The sequence below is a fragment of the Dipodomys merriami genome, unplaced genomic scaffold (assembly GCF_024711535.1).
Source record: "Dipodomys merriami isolate MVZ:Mamm:240054 unplaced genomic scaffold, mDipMer1.0.p SCAF_28, whole genome shotgun sequence".
Classification (NCBI taxonomy): Eukaryota; Metazoa; Chordata; class Mammalia; order Rodentia; family Heteromyidae; genus Dipodomys; species Dipodomys merriami.
In genome coordinates, this window is record NW_027204270.1 from 16,076,128 (window position 1) to 16,089,236 (window position 13,109).

At 37.9% G+C, this 13,109-nt stretch overlaps 1 protein-coding gene across 17 annotated transcripts in view; it reads left to right on the forward strand.

The window, feature by feature from the left end:
- Eif4g3 (eukaryotic translation initiation factor 4 gamma 3) overlaps positions 1–13,109 on the forward strand; it is a 234,209-nt gene that overhangs the window by 58,895 nt on the left and 162,205 nt on the right. For 8 of the 17 annotated variants that reach the window (XM_070037719.1, XM_070037733.1, XM_070037735.1 and 5 more), the window contains 3 exons: positions 2,377–2,472; positions 3,937–4,050; positions 7,384–7,416. In XM_070037719.1, the coding sequence (XP_069893820.1) occupies positions 2,443–2,472; positions 3,937–4,050; positions 7,384–7,416 (177 nt within the window). In that variant the 5' untranslated portion in view covers positions 2,377–2,442. The remainder of the gene's footprint in view (positions 1–2,376; positions 2,473–3,936; positions 4,051–7,383; positions 7,417–13,109) is intronic. The other 9 variants (XM_070037722.1, XM_070037723.1, XM_070037730.1 and 6 more) reach the window with 3 other exon arrangements.

Here is a 13,109-nt window from a genome sequence, read left to right on the forward strand (position 1 = left end):
AGCTCTTTAGCTCAAGGCGAGCACTCTACCACTTGAGCCACAGCACCACTTCCGGCCTTTTCTGCATATGTGGTGCTGAGGAATTGAACCCAGGGCCTCATGCATGCAAGGCAAGCACTCTACCACTGAGCCACCTTCCCAGCCCTAGATCTTTTTTAAAAGGGGCAGCCCCTTTAGCTTTTCTAAAAATTTTAGAAAACAATTTTTTTTGTTTGTTTATATGGTACTGAGGAATTGAACCCAGGGCCTCATGCATGCTAGGCAAGCACTCTGCCACTAAGACAGATTCCCAGCCCCCAGAAAATAGCTTTCTTATTATCCAGAAAATAATTTTGTATCATACCATTTTAACTTGTATTCTAAACAAAGTCATTTTTAGGGAGTCAGAACCATCATTGACTGATTTATATATTAAAACTTTGTATAGAAACATTTTTTTCTTCTTTATGAGATCATATTGTATATGTGTTTGAAATGAAAATAACTCACTTGTTGGATTTTGTGTTAGTGTTAAATCATGGTAACATTGTAAGTTAGATTTACTCATCTTGTACTAAATGTTTATGCTACAAGGCAATGGAATTGAGTCTTCAGTGTGTACAATGTGACTTACTATGATATTATGATGCTGTTTTATCTAGTCTGTGGGCCTTGAATAAAAGAACACTCAGAATCCTAAGCTTACTTAATGATCATACTACGTTCATCTATCTGGAAAGCAGTTAATGAGTCATTATGGCTTATTTTTTTTGGCATTTTAGTGTTTTTCTTTTTGAGATTCAGTATATATACCATGTAAATATGAGCCTGTGGTTATTTCAAAAGAGAAAAAGGTAACTGGATTTATTAAGAAGAAATAAATGCCAGCATTCTGTTTACAGTTTTTCTTAGCTGAAAGTATTAGATCAGTCTGTTAGTTTATTGAATCGTATTATTTACAGTACTTGGATATATGTGTGAAAATATCCACTCCACATTCTAGAAAAATGCTAAACATGAGATTTGTTTTTTATTATTATACTGTTAGAATATGTGCGTGTGCGTGCGTGCGTGCGTGCGTGCGTGTGTGTGTGTGTGTGTGTGTGTGTGTGTGTGTATGTGTATATATTCTTTTTTTTTTTTTTTGGTCAGTCGTGGCGTTTGAACTCTGGGCCTGGGCGCTATCCTTCAGCTCAAGGCAAGCACTCTACCACTTGAGCCATAGTACCATTTCCAGTTTTCTGGTGGTTTATTGGAGATAAGAGTCTCATGGACTTTGCTGCCCAGACTGGCTTTGAACTGCATTTCTCAGATCTCAGCCTTCTGATTAGGATTATAGGCATGAGCCACCAGTGCCTGGCTCTCTCTCTATTCTCTCTCTCTCTCTCTCTCTCTCTCTCTCTCTCTCTCTCTCTCTCTCTCTCTCTCTCTCTCTCTCTCTCTCTCTCTCTCAAACATTTGTGCCAGTCCTGGGGCGGCTTGAATTCAGGGATGCTGTCTTAGAGCTTTTTTGCTCAAGTCTAGGTGCTCTACCACTTAGCCCACAGCTCTACTTCCAGCCTTTTGGTAGTTAATTGGAGATAAGCGTCTCACAGACTTTTCTGCTTGGGGTTGGCTTCGAACTGCAGTCCTCAGATCTCAGTCTCCTGAGTAGCTAGGATTTCAGGTGCCTGGCTACACTGTTAGACAATTTAATGGGATTTCTAAACGATTTAGTATTTTTTACTTCTTGCTGTCAGTAAGAATTTTGTTATATGCAGTGCACAGTTCAGATAAGGATTTGCATGACTATTGTTTAGGCTGGGCTTGAGATTTTTATAGAATGATGTTGGTAGGTGGTACAGAATCAAGGCCCTCCTCTTGTGACCCTCTGAAAGGGTTTGGTGACTGTTTAATTGCTGTTCAGGTGTGGGAAGTCATATTTCTGCACTTTTGAGAAGGTGGTCTTCTATGCCTTTCCTTCCTTATCAAGCCTCCCAGTAGTGGTCATTTTCCTCTTAGGATTATTAGGCATTCAGGGTCTTATGGAAGTGTGCTTGGTAAGGATATAGAGCACTTACCTGTTCAAGGTTTTGTGTTATCTTGGCTTCTATGATTACAAGAGGGAATGGAATCTTGTGGTGGAGGATCCATTCCTGCTTCTGTTTAGCTGCTAGTGCTAGCAGGTACATTTATTTAAAGCTGTTCCTCCTTGCACTCATGGTTTCAGATAATAGTGTCTAGTTTTTTGGTTGTTAATGTCTGAATTACTGGAGAGTGCAGTCGAGTTACTGTTTTAATAGAACTCAAAATAACAAGTATAATCACTCATAAGCCTTTTTTTTCTCCCAATATCTTGTATTTGTCATAACATGCCATAAATTTGTAAAAGAGAATATTCTTACTATTCTTTGACAGACCCCTTATCCCTCTGGACAGAATGCAGGTCCAACCACATTGGTATATCCTCAAGCCCCTCAAACAATGAATTCACAACCTCAGACCCGTTCTCCGGTAAGTAAGTGGATATATGTTCTAGAAAATATTCTCAACCTCAGTTTTGTATGTATTAGTTATATAGTTATTTTTGGAAAATTGATGTATTTTTTCTGAACTTTGGAACTTTGCTTCAAAGATGTCATTCTTATTAATTTATTATCACTATTGATTAGAATTATATTACCTTACACATAGGAATAACTTAATATCTTATTAACTTATTTAGAAAGAAGAGAGGCAGAAATTTTGTTATTTTACCTTTCTGAGGCAAGATTTCTTTTAAAAATGTCTGGTTGCATTCAAATTTACTTTTTTCCAGCTGTTGATGTGTTTAATACTTAATGTGTCTTAATACTGTTTAAAATTCAAAAGCGTTAAAATACAGTGATTTTAAAAAGCAAACCGAGTTTTAATTATTTTAAACCCTCAAATTCCAGTGGTTTGGGAGGTAGTATTTTTGATAGTGTCACTAAGTCAGTCTAAACATTTGACAGTGTGATTGAATGCTTGATACATGCTAAAGGTATATTAATTTCTTCAAATGGGAACTAAATTCTCATACAGATGTAAATGCTCTCATCTTCTTTGTTCATTCTTCATGTGGACTGCAATAAGTACTGAGAATGTACTCAAGGTCATTGGTCTGTTTCACGAGCGTATACTGGCTTCAGCTTCCATCCTTTGACCGTCGTTTCCTGCCCTGCATGATTAGCTTTGGCTAGAAGGTGCTTCTGTAACATCTCTCATTGTATCTCACATCCTTCTTTGTCCTTAGGTCTGTGTATTCTTCCGAATACAGGCATCTTTGTTTTGTCCCCAACTCTGCCTATTTATTTTTGCCTAGCATACAGGACTATTTCACTGCATTGGTTCCTGTTCATTTGGTTTAATGCATGAATTTTGAGTTGTTGCAACGTACCAAAGACTTGCTCAAAGATCTAGGAGACAATAAATTGAAAGAAAAAAAATGTACTATCCTTCTTATCCTCTTCTTGTCTTCCTTTTCTTTGTTACCCTCTTCTCTAATACTTGTTCTTAGATTCTGGTTCTCTCCATAGAAAGGAGGAACCATGTCAAAGACAAGGGACTTTAGTCCCAAGTTGCCTGTTTGCTTGTCTCTCTCTCTCTCTTTTTTTTCTTTTCTTTTTCTTTCTTTCTTTCTTTTCTTTTCTTTTTTTTTTTTTTTTTGCTGAAATGGTCAACACAATGTCTGATGCAATGTTCTGAGAGTGGTTTGGGGATGTGGACACTTGACTACTTGGAATGGGTCTGAGCTCTTAGCTGGTCAGTTTAGATAGGTCAGATTCATTAAACCTGAAACATGGTAAGCTCTTACTGCAAAAAATTCTGTGGCCTTCTTACCGTCCCCACTCCCCTCCTTTTAATTATTGGGCAAAAAACAAGATTTAAATTTACCTGGTTAGAACTGGCGCAAAACCTGACTGAAGAGCTGCATCTCTAAACCAGTTTTTTTGACAGCCCAGCAGAACAGTGCCAATACATTGCACAGACAACTGGAAGAGGAGGAAGGTTTTGGAACAGACTCCCGTTTACAGGTCCTTGGCTGGAAGAGGCTGGATAAAATACTGCATTGTAAGCAATATAACAAACTGTACTTCTTGTAGGCAGTGGTGCCTCTGGCACTCATTATTTTTGACCACATCCACTTATTGGCTGATGAAATGAATTGATTGCTTCTTCTCTAAAAGTCTAACCTACATGGCAGTTTTTGCCAGACATAGTGGGGAAAAGAATAACAATTGGGTGGGTCTTCTCTATTGGGAATTAGACAGGAATAATTTGGGGTTTAGGTTTTTCTTATTTTAAACCTGAAGTTGGGATATCCCTTTCAGAAAAATTTGAATTTGAAAGATGATTTTCTAGGCTTCTTTCCCCCCTTTCTATTTTATAATTGAATATCAAGGGGGAATTGTCTGTAGTTGTCAGCCATTTTTTTCTGTGGTCATAAACTCTTCAGATACTATCCTTTATGCATTTTTGCCATCTGCTCTGCTAGTGACCATTACCCACCCGCATTACTAAAAACTGTACATTTAACATTTCATTACATACCTCAAAACAAATGCAAGACTAGCAGACCGAAGACTACTCTTGCTTATTGTTTTGGGTCTGATATCCTTTATTTCATTTGTGTTGGTACTGGGAGGGTGAATTTGGGATAAGAAGCTTGCCAGGATTGGACATCCCAAGTTGCCATGGTCTAGTCTCATCCATCCCATAGCTGTCCCAAATGGCGGGGAGAGGTAAAGAATTGTATTCAGGAAGGGTCCATTCCTGTGGCTTTGTAGATCAGCAAAAGCTTACTCCATTCTATTTCTGCATTAATGGGCCATTGGCAATTGCACAGTTTAGGCTTTTCTGTTCTTCCCTGGACAGCTGCCTTTGCAATCCAAGTGGCTTCAAATGATCCCTCCCTCCTTCAGATTTTCTTTGTGCCTGTATTCTCTTTGATACTTAATATCTTCTTAAATTCATAGTGTAGAAAAATCTTGTTAAAAATTTAATAATATGCTGATGAAACATGCCAAATAAGCTACCTATCTGTTCCATTTTCTTATTGTGCTGCAACTCTTGAAAGAACTTAATTTTAAATGGCTTGTGAAAAATAGTGAAGCTATTGAAAGCTCAATTGGGAGAGGGAGACAGTTTGCTTTTTGCAGTAACCTGTTACTGGTTATTGGTTATTTTATATTTTGTGGTGCTAAGTGCCAAGTTACATCTGTGTTAAGTTGGCCATGCTCAGGTACCAACTATGCACAGAAGGGTGAGTGAGAGAGTGGGTGGGTGGCATTAACATTGGACCCAAGTTCATACAAGGCTGCTTTCTTTATATCTATAGTCCTCAGCATTTTAAAGACTTGCCTTTTTAAGAAAAGAAAACAGAAATAAATGATTTTCTATTTCATTATGAGCCAGCAGCGACTACAGTTTGTTCTGTTGCTTACAGCTACCCACAAGATTAAGGCTGTTGTCATTCCAAATAAAATATTCAATAGCCAATGGTGACTAGTGCAAAATAGACTAGGGTATTTTCCCCAAGGGTACTTTCCCACTAACTTTTCCTTTTTGTTTTTTACATACATGTATAGTTTCATATGATAGCCCTCTTCTTCATAAAAAGTTACCTTTGATGGAGCATTCCAAATAGACAAATAAATAGAGTTTTAATTTTTGTAATAGAGCCTTGGAAATGGGACCTTTCTGTGGAACAGTGATAAGACAGGTACTGCTGTACTCAGGTTACTTTTTTAACTAGTCTTTCTCTCCCATTTTCTGCAAAAGTGTCATGAACAAATTTCTCACTTTCTTACCAGCCCTTACTTTCATGCCACATGGGTGGTTATTGCCAAATCTTGAAACTTGATTTCCATAGTAGAGATATAATGTTCTCTTCTTATAACTGGAAAACTGAAAATGTAAGCTCTCAGGTTTTTTTTTTAAGAGAAAATTTTCTGTGTGAACCATCGCGGCCATTAGTCATCATTTTGAAAAACTGTGTTAAATATGATGGCGAGCCTGTCACACCATAAGCATACCAGAGGTCATCAGAGTCCTTTTCTTTATTTAAAAGCAGTTGGTGACCCTTTAGCTTTGAAGATGGATTCTTGACAGATGTGTTCTGTGTCTTCTACATATTGTCTTGTGCTCTACTGCAGTTTGTTGAAAACTTTTAGTATAAAATAAAGGTCATTGGGAAAATTATTCTTAATCTCCTGCAAAATCATTTTGCACATAACTTAAATGCTAAGCATGAAGAGTTGTTTTTTAAGTTGCGCAGCAGTCTAATTCATCTGTAGTGGTAAGGCTACAGAAGGAATGTGGGCTATATAGAAAGTAAAACTGAAGATACATACTTTAGCTCCTTAATATGTTAAATAAAAACCTTATATGGTTTTCATTCAAATCTACTGTCTAAATTTTCTGTTTTTTAAACTATTAAAAGTGTGGTTAACATGATAATAGTTAATATATATGAGTAGCTAGTATATGGTCCTATGTGTCCTGATATTTTTCTGTCCTAGAGCTTTGATATTAAAAAAATACATAAATGAGAAAGCATTTTCTTCATTCCTGGTGAGCAGCAGCATTGTATTACCAAACTCAGAGAACTCTGTGATTTAGCTGAGGAGTCATTTTTTTTTTTTTTTTATTTCTAGTATCAGATAGCAAGTGTTTTACCCTTATCTTATGAATAGAAGTTGAGAACTGACATTTCCTCTCATGCCTATAATAGTATCATTTTGGTTAATCATGTTAGAAACTGATGCTCTTTATTAGTGGTTTGCTTTGATGTGCCTGGTATTAAACTTTATTAGCTAATTGCACTTAAACATATGCATACCCTCATACACAGGCAATGAAGATAAATATTAAAACTTCACATTTATGACTGAGATAAAATCCTGTTTTAACTGAAGAAAATTTGCAATCTTTCATGTTACATTCTTTGTTTCCTGCTAGACATAATTATGTCCTGGCTATTTCTTGTATGTAAAAGTATTTTTCATGTCCTCTAGCTGTATCAGTTACATACGGCATACTCGGTTTTCCTATTTGTCTTAAGGTAACAACTTAGGGTTGGAACTATCTTTTGCCTTATTTTAGGGTTTTATTTATTTACATGAAAATTTCATATTAGAGGTAGGCATCCTAGGGTGCCTAGCAACTCAGCTGTTTTTCTACGAGCTGCTAAATGATAAAGTACCTCTGTAGTAATGTTAACCTGTTGAATCTTAGTACCTGTCTGTCACTGTCCTGCAGCAAAGCTTTGACTGTTTTGTGTTTTTATTTTCTTGTGGGTTTTTTTTTTTCTTTTGACATATTGTGTGACATTTTGGTTTTTGTTGTGGTGTTTCTGACTCTTTGTGCCTTTCCTTTTGTGTTTGTTTTCCCTCCTTTTCTCAGTTTGCAGCGGGGCCTCGACCTGCCCATCACCAGGTACTGTACTCTTGCCCCTTCACTCTCACCCTTAATAGTAGATGGGGCTGTAGTAGCTGCTGACTCTTAGAATGCTGCCACCCTATGGAGGTATACACACTCCTGGTCAAGAGTAATTTCTGGGGGCTGGGAAGATGGCTCAGTGGTAGAGCGCATGCCTTGCATGCCAGAGGCCCTGGGTTCGATTCCTCAGCACCACATAAGCAAAAAGAAAAAAGCCGGACGTGGTGCTGTGGCTCAAGTAGTAGAGCGCTAGCCTTGAGCTGAAGAGCTGAGGGACAGCGCCCAGGCCCAGAGTTCAGGCCCCATGACCGGACCCCTCCCCCCCCAAAAAAAAGAGTAATTTCTGGCTAATACCTAGAATTCAGTTCATTTTGTCTATGTATGTTTACTGCATTTTGTTAGTAATAATCCTATATGCTTCTGTTTATAGCCCAATCTAAAATATGGTGGTTTTATCCTCCCCAAAAAAGGTTGCTTTGAATTTAGACAACATTGAAAATTTTCAACTATATTAAGATTGCTTTGAATTTAGACAACCTTGGAAATTTTCAGGTATATTAAGCCCGTACTGATTTTGGAATTCCAAGTACTAAGGTTAACTGAGTGGAGCAGGCAGCATTCTAAGAGTTTTCTGTTAACATTCCAAATAGCCTTAGTTCTCTAAACCACTGTTAATCTACTAATTTAAGTCTAATAATAAATTAACAGCAATATATACTCATTTCTTATAACTTTATTCTTAGGATACATAGAAAATAGATATCTTATTTAAGTTTAATATTTTTAGCCTCTTTTTTAAAATGAGTATTATAGAAATTAAAATTTCAAAAGTGTTTTCAATACTATGTTACTTAGGAGGAATCTACTAGAAGTGACAGTATGTATGAAATAGATACAGTATCTGCTGCAGGGCGGGGAGACTGGGACACCTTCCTTCTATGGGTATTCTCCTAGTGTAGTAGAAAGAACCTAGTTTTTTCTTTTTTGTTGTTGTTGGTCATGGAGCTTGAACTTCAGGACCTGGGTGCTGTCCGTGAGCTTTTCTGCTCTAGGCTTGTGCTCTACCACTTTGAGCCATGGCTCTACTTCCAGTTTTTTGGTGGTTAATTGAAGACAAGAGTCTCAAGGGGACTTTTCTGCCCAGGCTGTCTTTGAACCACGACCCTCAGGTCTCAGCCTCCTGAGTAGCTAGCATTACAGGTGTGAGCCACCCATGCCCAGCTAAGAACCTAGTTTTTGATCTGACAGATCCTGGGTTCATATTTACCAGTTCTGCTGTGTGAACAGTTATAATTAAATGTCTATTTCTGAGCTTATAGGTAAATTATAAATAAAACAGGGTTAGCACCCCCTACGTTAAAAGGTACAACATAAGGTACAAGGTAAGCAAGTCAGTAAGTGATAGCTCTTGTATCATTGTTAGGCAACATTTTAATGTAGGAAAAAATAAGAGAAATGTAAATACTTGTCACATTCAAGACTTGTATTACTGGCTAAGAGAATATTGCTTAACTGAATGCTTTCATTGTCTGCATGGTTTAATATGAGACTCTGTTTCTTAAGCCATAGCCTTTCCAGTTTAGAGGATACAGAGGCCTCCAAATTCTCAGGTCTTTGCAGGGAAACTAATAGGTGGCTGTATGGAGTGGATCCTTTAGATTTGATAAGGAAACAAAACTCAAGGATTTTTTTTTTAGGTTTAGGAATACTGTGCAATGTTGTAGGAAGGTTGGAAAGTCCCTGGATAAATTATTTATTGCTCTCAGCTTTAGTTTCTTACCTGTAAGATGGAGAAGTCTTGAAAAGTGAAAATGAGATTAAGTGATTGGAAGAATGAAAATTCAGGATGTACTACTACTACTAAGAATATGGACACAAACACTTTTCAGTGATTTTACTTGAAAAAATTTAATCAGCGTCATAGAGATGGTTAAAATATAATCCAAATACAAGCCAAATACTCCTAAGAGAGAAAGCTGGAGAATCTCTGTTCAAGAAGAGGAGTCAAGGAGCTGGGAAGGTGTCTTAGTGGTAGAGTGCTTGCCTTGCATGCATGAAGCCATGGGTTCGATGCCTCAGCACCACATAAGCAGTAAAAGTTGGAAGGTGGCACCGTGGCTCAAGTGGTAGAACACTAGCTTTGAGCTGAAGAGCTGCGGGGTTCAGGCCTCACCAACAACAAAAAAAAAAAAAAAAAAAAAAAGACAAAAGAAGAGGAGTAAAAGAAATGATTTGTTTTTGTGAATTAAGAGGAATTAGAGGGAGAATTAAAGCAAAAAAAAAATGTACAAGTCAGGTGCTCATCAGCTCATGCCTGTAAGCCTAGCTGCTCAGGAGACTGAGCTCTGAGAATCGTGGTTCAAAGCCAGCCTGGACTGGAAAGTCTGTGAGACTCTTATCTCCAATTAACCACCCAAAAGCCAGAAATAGAGTTGTAGTTTAAGCGGTAAAGCTCTAGCTTTGAACAAAATAGCTCCGGGACAGAATCCAGGACCTGAATTCAAGCACAAGGAGCAGCACACATGTGCACATGCATACATGCACCAGGGATTTTGTTTATTTTTAGTGTTTTAATTCTTCAAATGGTTATACAGTTTAACATGTCTGTCAGTGTCCATTGCTTCTTGATCATAGTCACTCTTCTTTATTATTCTCATTCTTCTCCAAACTTAAGAATTGTTTTTTTAACTGATGCCAATCTGGGGCTTGAATCAAGGACTTGACACTCTCACTTGGTGTTTTGCCTAGTGGTTAACACTTCCTACTTGAGCTATACCTCCAGTTCCTTTATTTAGTTATTTAAATACTTTTTCTATTACCAGGGCCTTGTAGCTTGCTAGGCTAAATTATCTACTGCTTGAACCACACTCCTTGCCCTCACTCCCTATGGCTCATATTAATGGTGGTGCTTACTATCATAAGGGTCTTTTTGGTTGCAGTAGAATCTGATTAACAGCCAGCCACAAAGTATAATCTTCCTGATGTCTTGCTTTACCAAGTACTTTGGATTAAAACTGTGAGTCATTATTCCTGGCTCAACTGAATTCTTTTTTTTTTTTTTTTTCTTTCTGGTTCCAGTCGTGGGGCCTGAACTCTGGGCCTGGGCGCTGTCCCTCAGCTCTTCAGCTCAAGGCTAGCACTCTACCACTTGAGCCACAGCGCCACTTCCAGCTTTTTTCTTTTTGCTTATGTGATGCTGAGGAATCGAACCCAGGGCCTCATGCATGCAAGGCAAGCATTCTACCACTGAGCCACCTTCCCAGCCCCTCAACTGAATTCTTTTGAGTCTGCAAGTCAGTACTACCAGGTTCCAGTTAGGATGATGTCAATTACATCTTTGTAGTAAGATTAGTTTTTTTTTTTACCTTGGGTAGGAATTGTATAGATTATTAAGTATTTTGTATTCTTATTTTGTTTTTGCAACCCAAAGAACTTTTAGAATTGGTTTTCTTTAACGATAAATTAATATGGAGTCATTTTATATGTAAAATACTCTTGGCTTTAGACATATGTCAACTATTTTTGGGGGTGGGGTGGGGGACAGTCCTGGGGCTTAAACTCAAGGCCTAGGCACTGTCCCTGAGCCTCTTTTGCTCAAGACCTGCACTCTACCACCTGAGCCACAGCACAACTTCTGGCCTTTTCTGTGTATGTGGTACTGAGGAATCGAATCCAGGGCTTCATGCATGCTAGGCAAGCACTGTACCACATTCCTGCTCATGTCAACTATTTTTACGTTGATATTTCCAAGATAATTAGAAACTGAAGAAACAGAAAGTACACTTAGATTAAAACAAGCCATTTGGTAGGACTTAAAACACTGGCTTGCCGGTCACTGTGCCTGTAATCCTAGCTACTCAGGAGGCTGAGATCTGAGAATTGCAGTTCAAAGCCAGCCCTGGCAGGAAAGTCTGAGTCTCTAATCTCCAGTTAACCACTAGAAAACCAGAAGTGGTTCTGTGGCTCTCATGGTGGAGTGCTAGCCTTGAGCAAAAGAGCTCAGGGACAGAGCCTAGACCCTCAGTCCAAGCCCCACAACCACCACCACCACCAACAACAAAACAGTGGCTTGTGTTATTTATTTCATGTGTTTTGGTCACTGAAATTTGTGTTGTTACAGTTTAAAGTTATTTATGTTCCAATCCTTAGTTTACTTTTTGGGCACTACAATAGAGGTTATACTCTGGGGTTATATACTGTGACTTACTAGTCTTTCTATTTTTCTTTTCTTAATTTCTTTTTTGGCCAATTCTGGGGCTTGAACTATGGGCCTAGGCTTCTTTTGCTCAAGGCTAGCACTCTACTACTTCCACTTCTGGCTTTTTCTCAGTATCTCATGGATTTTCCTGCCCTGGCTGGCTTTGAACTTTGATCCTCAGATCTCAGCCTCCTGTCTAGGATTACAGGCATGAGCCACTAATGTCTGCTGGGGATTGGTATTTTAAAGTGTTCATGGAACAAAATCATCTTGCAATTTATTATTGAGTGACTTTAGTTAATATAGTGTTCACAGGTATCCTTAAATCATTACTTGTTCAGATACATTGGATTTTAGCATGAACAAATAAGACTTAAAAGTATGTTTCATCAAGGAATATGTTACCTGATAGCTGTGATATTGCTGGATGAGATATATTTGTATTGATGTCTTAGGTTTTAGAAGGTGAAGTATTTATAGAGGTTTGGAGCATACCTATAGGGCTGGGGCCAGGCATGGCACTTGAGTGTAAAGTGGATATGAATAAAACACCAGATCACCCTGGTAAATGATTTTATAAAGAGAACTCAGCTTGAAGAAGGATAGTGAGGGGGCAGTATTTCTTTTGGTCTTGTTCAGGGGAGTTGAAGAATGGCAGTATACAGGGTGAAGGAGCAGAAAACTCTTAATTATCATTGGGCTTCAGCTCTCTTGTCTGCAGAATCAGTAAAATCTGCTTATAAATGATACAATTTTGGGGTGTGATAATAACAGCTTCTGTGTTCTGGTGTTGGGGGGATTAAATAAAGTACCTGGTTTGGAATAGTAATAGGTCCTTGTACATGTCAGGTTCTTTTAGCAGTTGAAATAACATGTCTTTCCCCCTTTTCCAAGCTACTTTTTTAGCTATGAATGAAATGATCTTTGAAGGATGCTCACTTCTAGTCTCTCTCTTATGATTTGACAGAGCAAATCTTGTTCCTAACAGAATCCTTAGGGCTTTCTTTTCTTCCATCTGACATCATTTCCAGGGCAGCATTGGTAATTCTGTGATGATAGTACTGCCACCAAAGTTACTGAGCAATTGGAATTGTGGATAATACCTGTGAAGACTTGACTTCTTAATTTAAGTCAGCAAATGTGACGAATGGCTACTGTACTGGACAGCCCAGCCCTAGCCTTATATCCTCTGATTCTTCTAACTTGTCAGAGAATCCATAGCACTATTATCTTAAAGTACTTTAGTTTTTTTAAAAAGACAGTCACCCCCCCAAAAAAATATATATATATGTATCTTCATTGAAGAACTGATTATTATTGTGACTGTATGCTGAACTATATACTGCATAAAGCTAGGGATATAAAAATGCATAGTTTTGACATTTCTATAGTTTTGCAAATTAATAAATATTCAGAGATTCTTCTCCCATATGCAAAGAACAAATGTGATTGAATTAGATTTTCTTCTAGTTTCTGATAATGAATTGATAGT